The 15,853-nt window shown below is 48.9% G+C and overlaps 4 protein-coding genes across 4 annotated transcripts; 1 reads left to right on the plus strand and 3 right to left on the minus strand.

The window, feature by feature from the left end:
• Positions 1-1,607: 1,607 nt before the first annotated feature.
• Positions 1,608-3,126, plus strand: EPUS_09377 (uncharacterized protein; the record flags this gene model as incomplete). Its single annotated transcript, XM_007807927.1, has 5 exons — positions 1,608-1,748; positions 1,843-1,966; positions 2,033-2,135; positions 2,236-2,675; positions 2,738-3,126. 5 exons carry the CDS (start codon positions 1,608-1,610, stop codon positions 3,124-3,126), a joined length of 1,197 nt encoding a protein of 398 aa, XP_007806118.1.
• A 2,951-nt stretch (positions 3,127-6,077) lies between these two features.
• EPUS_09378 (uncharacterized protein) lies at positions 6,078-6,935 on the minus strand (the record flags this gene model as incomplete). Its single annotated transcript, XM_007807928.1, has 3 exons — positions 6,078-6,407; positions 6,467-6,639; positions 6,716-6,935. 3 exons carry the CDS (start codon positions 6,933-6,935, stop codon positions 6,078-6,080), a joined length of 723 nt encoding a protein of 240 aa, XP_007806119.1.
• A 1,108-nt stretch (positions 6,936-8,043) lies between these two features.
• On the minus strand, positions 8,044-8,487 carry EPUS_09379 (uncharacterized protein; the record flags this gene model as incomplete). The annotated part of the gene is made up of 4 exons (XM_007807929.1): positions 8,044-8,071; positions 8,149-8,212; positions 8,280-8,360; positions 8,415-8,487. 4 exons carry the CDS (start codon positions 8,485-8,487, stop codon positions 8,044-8,046), a joined length of 246 nt encoding a protein of 81 aa, XP_007806120.1.
• Positions 8,488-14,484: 5,997 nt separating this feature from the next.
• EPUS_09380 (uncharacterized protein) lies at positions 14,485-15,384 on the minus strand (the record flags this gene model as incomplete). The annotated part of the gene is made up of 1 exon (XM_007807930.1): positions 14,485-15,384. One exon carries the CDS (start codon positions 15,382-15,384, stop codon positions 14,485-14,487), a length of 900 nt encoding a protein of 299 aa, XP_007806121.1.
• Between the last annotated feature and the right edge of the window lie 469 nt (positions 15,385-15,853).

Raw genomic sequence — 15,853 nt, forward strand, 5'->3', positions numbered from 1 at the left:
ATTGCCAGGCGAATTCAGACACCTACGATCGAGATGATGAATTGACAAACCACGAGGGCCGGTGTTTGTGTGATTTGAATAACCCAGGCCTGTTGCTTACCATTCGACACTTCACAGCTCCAAACTCCCTTTTTATAAGCAATGCTCAAGCCACACCCATGGATACATCACCCCTAGGAGTCATCCCAGTGACCATAGCTATGATTGGCGATAGTGGAAGCCCTGCGCCGTTGCTTGCATTGTAACCTTTCGCTGCACATAAACCAAGACCGACCTGCACCGGCCTGGCAACCCAATTGGCGATCACTGATGCAGGCACCCGGAGTGTTTATTCGTGGGCGGTTCGCATGATCGGAGAAGGTGGAGCATGGCCATATTCTCGCAGATGCAAGCAAGATACATGAGCCCTTGGGATTGGTTAATCTGGCCACGAGCCGTTTCGTCCCCTTGATGACTTGCATTTATTTGTGCCGTAATGCATGCAAATCAGAACCTCGGTTGTGCTCCCGAGTACTATCCATCGACCATAAAGAGAATGACATTTGCCATGCATCACAAACCAAGATATCGCAGCCGGCTTCTGTGTAACTGCTGAGTTCTAGCCTCTGTCAGAAGCTCGCTTATCTATGCCCAGCCGAAACTCCGTGCATGATGCTTCATTTCGCATCTTCTTTGCCATAAGCTGAGATTTGGTGAAAATGGGTCTTATCCTAATTGTTTAATCAAAAGTCGTAATTGGCTTTGTTTGACTGGTTTGTCAAATCGAGTCAACCCTCAGTAAGCAATATATTTCTAGGGGTTTGAATTCTCGTCCAGTTCGAGTGTCCGCCAAGACTATTATTATCCTTGAATATTTCGAAATAAGGGACTTTTCTGACAAGACTTCAGTTTGACTAATTTGCCAAGCATTTGATTTGATTCGATGGACACACTGATCCCTACTACGTACGTCCTCCTGCATTCGACCAAAAATATACCTCGACTGGCCACGGCGTGGGGAAGGGCTTGCCCGGTCCAATTTACCCCTGGCAAGTGCAGGTGACGGGTGCTTCCTCTGCAGCGGATCCTTGCACGTGCCCTTCTGAGCCAGTGTGGGAACGATGAAGTGTAGGATATTTTGAACATGTTTTCTGAGTCACATCCTCGGATGATCTGTCGTTTTTCTATTGATATAACCACGGTATGCTTGTGAGATATGGGAATATTGATTCAAGTGACTTCCATGATAGTGAGAAGCCATTCTCCAGCACATGTGATACCTCCGAGAGGTCATTAGTACGGGTGTTCGTAGTTCGAGTCACAGCACGCTCAGAAAAGCCATAGGGCCAGCAGAAATTCAGGCTTTAAAGAGGATGTGGCCCATTCATCTCTGTTGAAATAAGTAAGGTCGAGCTAGCGGTGACTTTTCCGTGTGGCACAATGCCGTACGTGATTTACGGCGCTGATGGGGGCATTTTCAAACCGTGCCCATGCATGGAAGGCATAAAGAGGTTTCAGATGCCTAAATACCTCCTTCGCAAGAAGGGCAAAACCTCTTCTCAAACCTCGACTTCAGTATTCTTCGTCTTTCTACAAGAAGTCCCTGACATTGTAGGGAAATCAACAATATGGACTCCTTGTTCTCTCAGGTGAGAGCTTCGGCCAGCAAAGCCAATGAGGCAGAGCGTAAGAAAATCATCGATGGGCTCCGAGACTTGGCCTTCTCTATCGAATCGCCAGAGGATACTATGCAAAGGATCATGTTCCAGGTATCGCAGCTGCCTCGCTCTTCAGAGCCATTCACAGGCTCTAAAAGATATCATCTTTGCATTGCCTGAGATGCATGGTTGACTTTTACGTTAGCATCTTCAAATCGCTGGAGCACGCATAGCGATCGACTTGAACCTCTTCAACATGCTTGCGACGAGCAGCCCGTTGACAACACGGCAGTTGGCCCAAGCAAAGGGTGCCAATGAAGCCTTAATGGGTCAGATCCTACACTCTCTTCTTCACCCTCTCTGATCCCGTCCAGGACGTCTTTTGAGGTATCTAGCGTCTGTTGGGATGATCAAAGAGACTGGTCAGGACACTTTCGCTGCAACAAATATCACCCAAACACTGGCTACTCCAGGATGGCAGGCCGGTGTTCGTCACTAGTAAGTGTTTCCATTCCAGATGGCACAACGTCGGGTCCACCAATCTCATGCCTCCATGAACCGACTCATTGAGAAGCGATCTAATCTCTGACCACCCTAGCTTCGACAACTGTGGGCCGGTCTTTCAGAAGCTGCCCGAGTTCCTGGCCAAAACCAAATATCAAGCTATCACTGATAACGCAAAATGTGTTCTCCAACCAGCCTTTAATATCAACGTGCCAGCCTTTATTTGGCTTCAACAAAATCCAGCACGATTTGCAACGTTTCAGCAGTACATGATGCAACAGCGAGAGGGAATGCCTACTTGGCTCACCGTGTACCCGGTCAGTAGAGAGACTAAAGAATGGGATCCCGATCGCCCTGTCTTCGTTGATGTTGGTGGAGGGCTTGGTCATCAATGCGCGGCCCTGAAGGCGAAGTATCCAGACCTACGAGGACGCGTGATCGTGCAGGATCTTCCAAATGCGATTGAGGCTGCGCTATCTACCCCTGGTGTGCAGAACATGGTCCATGACTTCTTCTCGCCGCAGCCCGTCAAAGGTAAGAGTTCAGCTTCGGCGCGTTTTGATATCAATGAGACCCACACTTATGAACACTCGCAGGCGCAAAGTACTACTACATGCGCAACATCCTCCACGATTATCCCGACGACAAGTGCTTGGTGATCTTAAAGTACTTGATCGCAGCCATGAGCAAGGAATCGGTGCTTCTCATCGACGATATGGTGCTCCCAAACTCGAAAGTTCATTGGCAGGCGGCTCAATTGGATATCACTCTGATGGCTTCTCTGGCATCTGTTGAGCGGACTAAGGCACAATGGCTGACCCTGTTGGACCGGGCCGGCTTGAAAGTCGTCAACATCTACACATACACAGTGTCGCTGCAGGATAGTATTATTGCGGCGGTTCCAAAACAGGTGTCAATCTCGAAGGCTTTGCCTGACAAGGGAGAAACAAAGAAGCTGGACTATCAGTCAAAAGTCCGACCCTGAGGTCATCGAGATGAATTAGGGAGTTGCCTGGTTGGTTATTCAGGTGTTTGTATCCAGTGTTTGAGTAGACGATCTGTAGAGTATAGCACAAGAAAATGTTCCCGGTCATGCTAGATTTAGCATAGCAAGGCCACCGGATCCCAGATCAGTGTGTCCATTTGAGTCCATTTGAATCAGATTGAGTCAAATGAACCAAAACAAATGCTTGTCAATAAACCAAATCCGTGCTTTCGTCGTCTTCTATTGAAAAAGTATTCATGGTTATTCAATTTGATGAAAAGATAAAGTCTTGGCGGACTGTCCGTGAGATAAAAAATCCTTGACTGTCCTCCCAATATAACATTGCTGACTTAGCAACATTTGACTTATTTGACAAAGGAGTCGGACCAATTCAGAATCGATCTCTGGGATCAGACAGCAATCAACTGAGTGTCATGATTTGGTTTATTTGATTTGATGTCACCGATTCAGCTAAGCGCCATTAACTGCCTCAAAGCTTGCTCGTCATACTAGTAGTCTACTCCCTCTGCGGCCCACAAAGCGTTGAGCTAAGTAACAGCGTTGACAGTTGTTATCATTCTGAATCAAACGGCTAAAAGCCCCATTGACTCTTCCTTGCCACTGACGCGCATACAATTTTGGGAAGTGTGAGTGATTGCCTTAGAGACTAGGTAACACATCTCCTTCAGCTTTGTTGCCATGCATTTGCAGCAACACGAGGCACGTTCACCCATCTCATCACAATTGTGGATCGACGGCTTGATCACCATAGTTGACAGGACCGCGATTAGCCCGAAGTTACAGGTACCAGGAGCAGGTACGCTATTTAGGAGAGTGTTGTGCGAGACATGCGAAGCCTGATCCAGCATTTTACTTCCACTCCATCACATGCAATCGCCTCAACAGGATTCATTCGGGTACGACTGTTTAGGGATGTTCAACGTAGCCCGACAGTCTCTCAGCAGCCACGCAGAATACCTCCGAAAGTTAATACAAAGCACATCTTGCCTTGCTCAGCACGAACAATAGCACTCCTTGTATATTCGTGGCGCTATTAAGTCTCGACCCTGCCGCTCCCTGAACCCTGTCTAGGTTCGACATCACGGCATACCCTTAGCGAACGACTTTTGCGGCCCCCAATCCTAATGACATGCATGTGATACGCGAAGGGTATAGTACGGTGGTACCACAACGCTAAATTGCCCGAGGGATCCCTGTACAGATTGAGCGTTAGTTGACGCAGGTGATGTTTATCCGCTAAAGATCGACATGGTCCCAACTGCCGACCAATGCAAACACAAAGTCACAACCTCCTGTTCGCGGGATGCTGGCGACTTTTCCCACGTCAAAGTTCCTGCACAACCTGGGATAGATTCCCCGCAGTTATGCGGTCCCGTTCGGATGTGAGATTGCGTCCAGAAACAACAACTCATGCTGCGCTTTCGGCTGAACTCTGGGCGAGAATGGGGCGAATGAGTTCGTGGAACAGGGACCCGGCACTACACACCAGATGGTGTACTACGTAATACAATAACACGCTATAACCTTACATGCATGAACTCTTCTCAAGTGTAGGGTTCGTATCATCCACTAAAATCGCTTCTGTGAGAGACTGTCTGATTGTAATGCCAGGGGAAGTACACATCAACCATTCCTCCACAAGGATAGCGCGTATGGGCTTCAAGCCACCTTTGACTGCTGTACCCCTTCTGCCACAATAACCATCTTGGCAACCTCTGACGATAACTACCCACTCTCATCTTGCTCGACCATTGACTGCCCAGCGATATCTAGTACTTGGCGACTCCTCAAATATACCACGTCACCAACCCACCCAAGACCTCAGCAGGATACACACCTGGACCCTCTACTCTGTATCTAGCGCTCCTCCAAGACTGATCGGCACAATCCGATCGTTTTCCTTTTCCCAAAATCCAAGCCAAGGCACACACCACTAATACAGCCGCCGTTGGCCTTGCGGCCTCCCTGGCTGAAGTGACTGCCGGCAGAAGGCCCAATGAACTGGTGGTCTGACATTCAAATTTTAAGTTTGTCAGATAGGCAGGCTTTGCCACAAGGGCGGCCCCCAGGGCCCGGCGATTCAGAGTTCGTTGTGTTTAAGCCGAAACTTAGCCAAAATTCGCAGGCATACTTTGGACAAATTTCGGCTGAAACGCCACAAAATCTGACCCCCCCTGTGCTGTCTTTTCGAAGGGTGGGGCGTACGTGCTCTGACTTGAAAGGGTTGGGTCTCACGAATACTCCTATCGCATAAATTACCGGTACGGATACGGGTATGTCTGTGGGAGGAACCGTTGTGCTACTTCCAGTACCCGCCTGAACGGCTTGGCGTTGTTGCGCGCTATCGGCTCAAGCCTCAATTCTATGCGGGTTGGAAATCTAGATACAAAGTTCGAACGGAAATAGCTCCACAGGCGCCAAGGTCTCACAGCGCTTCTTCCTGGCGCCAAACTAAAGCTAATACAACCTCTGTCAAAGGTTTATACAAGGTATGTATTTCTCTCTCTCTATGGATTTTGTCTGGGACTGAGAGGAGGCGCCTCGCCTACAATGGCTCACAGGAGCTGCACTGCTGCAGCAGGCGGGCTAAGAACGACTCCTTACGAAGGCCTAGCCATTCTGGCCCATCTTGTGAGTGAGGTGCCTTAGTAGTATCTTCTCCACTATTGAATTTTCATAAAATCCCTCATGCAACAGTGTTGCTGATCGTAGACACTAGCTCGATACTACTAGTAGTACCCATACCTTAGTGGCGTATCTACCGGTCTCGAAACCGGTTATAGGTTCCTTATTCTTGCTGGCTTGAGACGCGGGTTCACAAATCCCGATATCAAGACTTTACCGTTACTTACTAAGATTCGGGACGACAGCGACAAAAGAGTGCCTAGGCCCCCAATGATATACTGCTTCTGTGGATCTTTGCTTCCATTCTATAGTTCTCTCGCATTTCGATCCTCCACCCACTTTACCATCTGGTCCCAGTTTCGACAGGCATGAGCAATGCCAAAACCCACTACCCCATGCAGATTCTCATCCTTGGCCTCTATCGTCGTATCGGCATGACACATAACGCTCTGCCGCAGGAACTCGATGCAATGCAAGACGTGGTTTAGCGTGATCGACTCTGGTGGTAGGTCCGCGGGGTTCGTGCCGTTTTCCAGCGCTGTTTTCGCATCCCAGACTTGGTAGAAGCCGCGGCGTAATGTGTCCTGTTTGTAGGAGAAGCGAGTGAGTGAGTGCGGAACAATGCCTAGCACGGTCTACAGATGGGGCGGCGGCGGTTTAAAGAGATAGCTTGAGGAAAACATGGAAAACGTACAACGCAGTGCAGCTGATGAAATCCCGCAAAGGTGGAACGACGGGGGTTCTTGTCGGGATAGTTGAAAAAGCCATGATTGCCTGGATAGAGGGAACTCCAGATGGCGTTGGACTCGTTCGAGGGACGTTGCAGGAAAGTTCTGTTCGATCTAAAAGCGATGGAAAGCGGCTGCACTGCGAAGGAGATGGGGAATGAGTATCATGCCAGAGTCTGCCATGAGCTGAAAAAAAGGAGTGTGTTGGAACGTACAAGGTACATCATATGAAACGTCAAGCATGGAGGCTTTTCCTGCTCCAAAGCCCGCAAGCCCGCCTAGGAAGAAGGAGCTGGTCGCAAATAGTACCAAGAACATCCATCTGGACCAAGTAAACTGTGCGTGACTTTCTCTCAACGACCACGCCCTTGGGATTTTCTCTTCGTCGTCAGAAACCGGAACATAGTCGTACTTTGGGGGAGACGTAGAGTGCATTGTGGCACACGGGAAACAAAGCACAGAAAAGAAAGGCTGACGAAAACGCCCCACCACCGAGGTGGGGGGCTCGTAACTTGAAATGATTTCAAATGCCTGGCGACATTGATCTGTCGTGAGTTTGGGCAGAGAACTTGAAATGCTCTCCTCTCAGACGGCTGCACGACCAAGCCCGGTGATCAATCGTTGAGAGCCCAGGCTTCGTGTGCAGCACGGTTAAGGCCATCAAAAGTGATCCAATAGCCCCCCTCCCCGCGGTCCACAACGTCTGGAGGCCAGATGAAGTCTACCTGTGCACATCATAACGAGGCTTCTGGGATTGATGGACGATGGACCAACATGGGGCCTCTCTAGGTCGGGCGTCTTAGATTGTGGCTTGAACTGCTAGCATGCCGTTGAGATGCCAAGATACCGGTCTGGAGATTTCGGTCTCGAAGTGAAACTGTACCCGGATACGAGGTACATGACGCCATTAGCCTAACGGCGCTGACGATCGCTGAACTTTGTTTCTTCACCAATTGTGATAATCAATCTAAGCCCAAAAGGGGAATTCCAACCGAATGGCTGGACTTGGATCTCAGATCTAGAATCACATCATGAGTGTCTGGACGGATATACTTTTGCCTTACTTGGTTCAGTTATCAGGGGTCGAGGTACGTTCTCGTACGTTTGTAAAGTAAGCATCGCGACTCGTAAATTAACGGAAATTTGGATCACTTATGATACCAGTATTTTACAGCTAAATCTCAAGATCTTGGACAGATTTTAATAAACTTTAAGTCTGGGCGGATGATTGATTCCGGATTCTTTGACAAAAATTTTGAGACGTTTTAAGATCTAATTAGGCCTAGCGTTATCTACCTCAGAGCTACTGTCAGTTATAGTATTATGATTCATCCAAAATTGACAGTTAAAATCGTGTATTACAAAGGAATGATCATTAGTCTTGATCCCTCAGGGGTCAGTTGCATGATATTCAAGTTGTCCACCACCGATCATCCGCCAAGACTTTTCTCAGTGCACTTAATCCACTCTCCGTCCTGTCCACCGCCTCCCAAATACTGATTAGGCCAATTTAAAATTTCCTGAGGTAGAATGCCTCATCTCGTCAGACTACGGCTTCATCTGCTAGGCAGCTGCTCCCGCATCAGCATTCCGTCTCTGACAGAGCATGTACAAGCGAATTGTCCAAGAATCGGTGGTCTTACCTCACTATTTGAAGTCCTCGGCATAGAACTCCTCGTCAGGGTACACAACGCTCTCGTCCGCATCAACAGCTGAGACCGGGTTAGCATCTGGTTGGACCTAGAACGCCCCCCTTCACCCCTGCAAGGCGGGACGCACATCGCTTGAAGTCCTCGGCGTAGAATTGCTCGTCAGGATAGACCACAGCTTCGTCGGCATCGACTCGTTTTGCTACCCCAGCTGCGAGATTTAGAAGACTGGCATCGCTGGGAGACTGGGCTGTTATAGACTTACAAGCCTCGTAGACGATGGGTGATGCGGTCGCGCAGATTCCGAGAGCCGCAAGGACCAAAACTAGTAAACGCATCCTGAAAGCTCGGGAATGGGAAGCAGGGAGATGTTTTGGTGGGGGTGAAAGCAATCCAGCGAGCCTGCGATCTGTTCCAAGTGGTTATATCCCTTGTATATATTGGTTTTGCGGTATCCGTATAACACATGCCAATCTCGGCTCGAGCTACAGGGACAGAGCCCATCATGGAAGAAAAGTCGGTAAAAAATGCAAGGCGATAGGCGAACCGAGAAGATCCCTACTGCTCAGTTACTACTATGTAAGATGTCTCAGATGAGATAAGTCAACCTGATGGCCCATGTTGGGCCACCGGCTCTGCCGTTGCGAAGTGTGATCTGGGTGCTGATTACTAGCCAGGGTATGGACAGGTTCCGCGCAAGATTTGATCGCTTCTTGGCGGACTATCTGCATCGAAGCTTGGCGCATCTTGACCAGATGTACCCTGCTCAAGAAAAGAAGTTTCAACTCTCCATCAATGCACTGTCAGGGTGGAAAAGACTGAGCCTCGAGCAGGTCTGCAGCTATTATTTTCTCATAGCTACAAAGGTCACTAGTATGTTCGGTAGTAAAAGTACGAACAGTGCTGAGCAGAAACCATTCATCCCCCTGCAGGAAGAGAGGGAGTTGATGTCAAAACCAAGAAATCAACAGTCTCTAGCCATCTACTTACATATTGCCCTAATCTTTCTATACACCATTGTCAGCGTTGTTGGAATACGATCGAGCACTAAACACTGCTCACAGCCATCAAAAGGTGAGCTGACGGTCCCGCTCCAGAGTTTAATCTCAGAGCAGATAGTGGATCGCTGAATGGTGAAACGTGTACTGAGCTGTGTTCATAGCCCTCTCAGACTTGTCTATCAAGTATGACTCTCAAGTCTTCGATAAGATGCACGACAGTCCGTACGTTGGGCCGCCCAGCGAGCCACTTGATACAGCATGGCAACATCTTCTCGCAAACATGAGCATCCGCGTAACAGAAGGCGAACTGCAGCGACATGGACAAAGCTCCGTTGCCCTCCCTGGTGGAGGTCATTTAGCCTGGTTGGGCGTCTTCCACCAGCTGCACTGTGTGGTGAGTATAACCAGCAACATACTTCGGTCCGCTGATTTGACATCTCTGGTTTATTCCCTCCAGTTCTCTGCTGGTTGAACAAGCTGACGACGGCCTTGCGCAGAAAACCCTGCGGCAGTTGAATTATCGAGAACAATACCATCCAAACATGAGTGCGAAGGAGACGAGGAATTGGCAGGTGCATGCGGATCATTGTCTTGAGCTCCTGCGAGCGGCAAGTATGTGTCACGCGGATACGACATCTTTAACAACTTTTATGTGGTACAAGAGCGAGAAGCCGATGCTGAGCCATCAGAGGCCACCGCATCAGTGTGTGGATTGGGGTGAGCTTTTGGAGTCCATACGGCATCGCGTTGTAGGTAGCGAAGAGATGACGAGGCTGAAGAACCCGCTGCTGCATGGGGACGCACTGCCCTAGAGTATCTGTTTTGAGGACGTCCATCAATATGACGCCGCAAGTCGGACAGTTGTAAAAGCCTGGCGTTGTGGCCCGCAGCGTTCGGAAACAGCACAACCGTACTAACCTTACTAATGGTCCCGTGGTTCGGTACAGGCAGTTCTAGCCATTCCAACGGTACAAGACCAGGCCCTCCATACTACCGTTGTGACCGTACCAGTGCCGAAATAGGTAGTAGATACTCTAGATAAGAAGTTAAGAAAGGGAGAGAGGAGGAGAGGGTCCGCCAAGCCTTATTAATTGTCGTGTAAAATATAAGCTGTCAAACGTTATTTTTACGCGTTATCCCTGCGTTTTTCTTGCTTTTGATTGGTCAATTTCTGCTGCAATTTCGCTGCCAATTTCGCTGTGCCGTACAGCAAATTTGTACTTATTTCTGCTGAACGAACAGAGCCATTTTCTTCCTCCTGCTCCACAGGTACGTACTGATGGTACACTGTACCAACGCCACAATAGTGCTCCTGGTTAGGATGGTACGGTGCAGACCCCCTTGTACCGTCTTGTCGTGCTGTTTCCGAACGCTGGTTGTGGGCTGTGATCAGAGGATCCGCCTGAAAAAGAAAGGTTATGTGGTCTGCCATTTGTCGAGCAGACGCTCCAATTGCATCCAGTCGTAACACCGGTGCCGTACGCCGAAGCCATGCACTCCGCCCGCTACCACATCCTTCTCTTCTATCGTTGTGTCAGCAGTGCACATAATACTCTGCCTCAGCAAGTCGAGACAGTGTCGAACGTGTGCTGGTGATGACATGATGTCTAATTCACTCTCATTGATCCGTTTCCCTTCAGTGGCGGCGACAAAGGCGTGCCAGTATCCATGACGCACCGCGTCCTAGAGGTCGACTATCAGCTAAAGGTGTCGAACATGCGAGATGCTTCGCAACATAAAGTGGCAGGGGATCTCATACCAAGCAATGGAGTTGATGGTAAACAGATAGCGTCGAACGGTGAGGAGCGATATGGGGGTCACTGAAGTATGTTCCTCCGCTTGGGAACATCTCACGCCATGCTCGGTTGGTCTGGTTTGATGGGATGTCTGCGAAGGTCCTGTTATATCGGAAGGTCACAGGGATGGTGTCGACTGACGATTGTCAGTAACTCTTGATAGGTTAGGAAGTCTGACATATAGAGCTCACGGCGGATGGGAGGATAGCTGGACATAGAGTGTCGGCCCAGGAGAAAGGCCGTGGCCAAGCTCGCGAAAAAAGCAAACAACCATGGGAAAAGCGAAGTAATCATTCTGGCTTGGCCATGCAGTTGCAATTGTGATCTTGTACCTGTCAATGATCCATTTACTTGTTTAACGACAGTGTAATTGTAACGATGTGTCATCCATTTTGGTAACCACGACATTGTGCGAAAAGGACGTCAGAAAACCAGTGCTGCTCGCTGGAGAGGCTCTTAGGTCAAGCCGGAGCAGAGTCTAGGCGACAACGGAGCACAACGAGCTCATCAAACTGCTTTCTTCTCTATGGCGGCGTCACGGGATGAAGAGGCAGAGACTTGCTCCCATGGGCACCTTTGCCATTAGCTACGTATGACCAGACTCCATCCGTGTGTTCGGCTCTCTTTCCCTGCTTTGTGGACATAGGATTAGGGGCTACCAACCTGACAGGGTGTCAAGGCGCGTGTAGGAGACCACCTGGCAGAAGAAGCGAGTGTAATATTCCCAAACATGAGTAGGGGCAGTGCATGTGATCACGCACCTACTTATGTAGTGGACTGTTCCTTCGCTTCCGAGGTGCCACTCATCTAGTACTTAAGTGGGCAGAAGCTTTATATTCTTCTGGTCGAAGGTTCGGGGCTTGGGAACCCTGCCGCAATACTCGCATACCAATTTTGACCTCTCCAAATTCCATTTCCACTTCGAGACCTGAGCACATGTGACTCTGACCTGAGCGATGAATAAGCGGCCCTGAGCTGTGGCTGTGCAAGATTGTTCCGAGCCTGAGCAGCCCTGAGCAGCCCTGAGCATGGACTGGATTCTACCCTGAGCTCCCCATGGGGGCCAGATTATGGGCCACTCTCCCAGCTCGAAGAGCCTAATTTCGTGCCCTTTCAGGTTGTTGGGTTCCAGTTTCCGGCCCCTATTATATCACTCGCGTACACTTGCCCTTTGATCTGACTAGTTATGCGCGCGGGGGGGGCATGGGAGAACGTACATAAGTAATGTGTGGGTTACTGATGTCTGACCAGCATCCGAACCTTTTTGGCTCTGCGGTAGGGCGGTCGTTGTCTAGACAAACTACATATGTTCCTAATATGTTTTAGTAAGGTTGCCGCCGTCTTACATCTTAAGGCAAGTTTCTCGGAATAATTATGGCCGACCTTGAAATAATACTACTCCAGCATCTCGGGTGTTTGGCCTCAGCGAACTCGAAGAAATTAACTTCTAGAAAAGAGCAGCTGCGGCACGCAATAGCCAGATCCGAACTCGTGTTATAGCTAGAAACCAAGATAATAGAAAGTGGGGTTTAGTATTCGGGCCGGATACAGATATAGTTAGCCGAAAAGAAGGCGAAGTATTCCTATTCCCCCCCCCCCTCTTTGATCGGATTAATTAATCCACACACCATCTTTGACTTGTCGTAAGCATATTAATAGAAGAAGCGAGACACAGCCAACTGTGAATGTTATCCCTAAAAAATGCCACATCCCCGTTTCTAGCACGAAATGTCCACTCATTTCGTCTCTCGTCGCTCGCAGTCAGCCACTCCAAGTACTTCGAATCCCGATTCTTTGAGATTGATGCAACCATGTAGGCTCTCACTTCTGGATCTGCGAGCACAGTCGCTGTTCTCGATTTGATCCTGGCGATACCATCTGGTGGAATGAATTTGGATAGATTGATTTGCAGGCCCGGTTGTGCCTGAATGTCGTACTCTTCCATGATCTTGCACACTGCCATTCCCGCCTCGAACAGCTTTTCGACCGATGACTCAGAGCGAGCCAATTCGACATGATAGAGCGAGGTGACATAGATTACCTTTTTCTCTGTTTTGCGAACAGAGCAAAGTAGACCAGGCTTTTGTCTTTCGTCTATATTCGAGTGATTGACTTCATCCGAGAAAACGATTGCATACTGGTTTTGCTTATTGTACTCGGGGTTAAATTTCGTGAACTGGTCCCACGACTTCTAGATCGTACCATTTGGTTGGATTTTCAGACATGTCATAAAGCACACATGTCGATCGCTTAACCAGTCCTTTTGTGCCTGATTCAATATCCATCTTGGGATCTGTAACCTTTTCAAGGCCGATGTTGGATTCGCCAACAAGGGCAGGGGTTGCTGAGTCAAACATGAAGCCTTGCATGGAAGATCATAAGTCCTTCGCCGTTGGGATCGACGGTGCCGACCTGATGTGTACCTACTACTGGAAGACCTAGCTTCGCAGTTCGAACAAATGTAGACTGTGCCCACCTGTATCCTTTATAGGGCAATCTTGGTGCTCGGTTGAAGATGATTGCAGGGGCAACAGCTCTCCATTGCTTCCATAACGCTGACATGCGAAGCGAGGCACAATCCGACTGGTCAGTTGTATATTTCAGAATTGGCGCAAGGTCCAGACCCATGAGATTGCAGATACAAATGGCTTCATCTGTAGCCCAGCTCGTAGACCGCCCTCCCAAGCTGATGTGGAGTTGAAGGAGGCGGTATAAAATGCATTCGAACCCTCCTCTCCGGGTGCATTACCGGCAATAGGCCTGTGAGACTGCTCACGTAGTCCACTCAACCTTTTAGACAAGGCGTCTTGAAAAAGCCCGTAGCTCAAAACCTTAGACGCCGAATCTATGGGCACTGAATCAGGGCATTCCAGGTAGAACTCCTGGGTCAAAGTCTCAAGATTTACGGCCTTATCCTTGAACTGGAACCAAAGCTGCTTTGCGAATCTTGCTTCCTGCAATTTCCAAAGTCGAGTCATCCAGGTTGTCCGATAGATCTGCATCAACAACTCCAACCTCGACAACCCGACAGTGGATATTGAGCACGCGTTGCGGTCTAGCACAAGCACATGCGAAGCTCGCTCGTACGTCACCCGCATTTTCATGATTGCTGTGCGTCGAGATTCCTTTGGTTCTATTGGACAACACAAAGTATCCATCCAGAATGGCATTGGCTTTTCGTGCCTTCCAGTTTGAGAAATTAGGCGATTGACAAATCCTTGGATACGCTGCAGCTGACACTTGGGCAAGGAATTCTTCCTGGGGTTACCAAGTCCATGCGACCAGACATGAGAGACTGCAACATAGTTGTCCTTTGACGCGGCATCGCAAACCTTAACGAATGTCTCACGCTCAGTCGTAGGGGAAAGTGTCAGGGCGCTCAGGCCTGAACCTAAGCCACTCGAAGTTGATTTAGCTGGAGTTGAAATAGTGACAAGCGGAAAGCTGTCATCGTCACTTTCCAGTATTTTCGAAGAAATGGCAGGATCAAGATCAAGGTGAGGACATCTACACTCAGTGCCATCTTTCGGTGCATGCATTACTTTGTACTTGTCGGGGTCCAGTTGATAGGCCGAGCACACATCTTCTGTACAGCTTGAATGATCTTCCGAGCTCTGGTATGACTTGAGACTGGTCGCGAAGTAATCAAATGCCAAGGTACGGCTGTTATCATTCCAAAAGTACTGGGCTGTTCGTGGACACCACCCAATTTGCGCACCGCATCCTGATTGAAGTGGCAAAAGTCAGCTCCCACAGCCCATCTGCCTAATGAATCTTTTCCACTCATGTCATACGCTGTTGCCACCTCTCCGTGGAATACCACCGTCGTCAACGCCTCTGCAAAAAATTGATGTAAAGTGGCAATGACGAACACTGTTTTGGTATCGATTGCCTCACAGAGCAGTCCAATGATTGCTTTAGACTTCCGGAGACATGAGTGAGCTCGTTCAAACTGCGGTGACTTTCCTTGGGCATTCAGTTTCGCCGTTGGCTTACTTCCAGGTTTTACTGGTGTCCTGAAGGTGTTCCAAATATTATCTTCATTCGCAAGTCTTGCCTTCTCGTACATTATGACGCCACGATCTGGCTCGGGGACACCGCGGACATACTTGGACCCTTTGAAATGAGTCTGAATAGTGACCCAGCGCTCGAGAAGAGCGTTCATCGAATTTTCCGTCATCTGCAGAACAGATTGGCCCTTATCTGTGACTCTGAGATAGTTTTTTGATGTCCAAATGACAGCTAGCAACTTCCGCCAGCGTTCCAAAAAAGAGCCAGCCGATGGCAATGCTCTCACGTTCCTTGCGCGACTTCTGACACAGCCATGCATCGAAGCTGGCATTGCCCCAGGCTTTATTGGCATACGGACCGGTTTCGTTCCAGAATTCTCGTTCGATGTAGCCAAGTCGCTTTGGGAAATTGTTCCAGTAGCTCCCATCTTGATGTTCGTCCCAACTTGCATCAAACCAGTACTTATATGGATCGTGAAAGACGACTTCGATCCGCGGGAGGGCAGGTTCTTTGGGAAGTGGAAGATATTCCATACTATTGAACTGCTGTGCAGAGTGCGTAAAGATAGGAAGTTGCTCTACATAGGGGGGTACAAAGAGTAGAGGCAAATTACAAGGGTAAACACAGCAGAATGAACTAATAAGCCCTTTTTAAAGGTTTAACACACCTTCTCAGGGTTAAATCGTGTCACATTCAGCCTGCATGAAGCTTATCTCCTGTGTCACTGAATGGGTAACTTCTCTTTATAAGGGATAGCGCTGCCGCAACCCTAATTGATTTAAACTCATTTTAGCGCAGTAACTTTGCTGCAGCCGTGGCAAAAGGAACATCAAAACTTTATAACACTTATTACTTTATAGATTAATGTTGACCTTCTGAGAGGGCTTATTGGCCGC

The sequence above is a fragment of the Endocarpon pusillum genome (assembly GCF_000464535.1).
Source record: "Endocarpon pusillum Z07020 unplaced genomic scaffold scaffold7309, whole genome shotgun sequence".
Lineage (NCBI taxonomy): Eukaryota > Fungi > Ascomycota > Eurotiomycetes > Verrucariales > Verrucariaceae > Endocarpon > Endocarpon pusillum.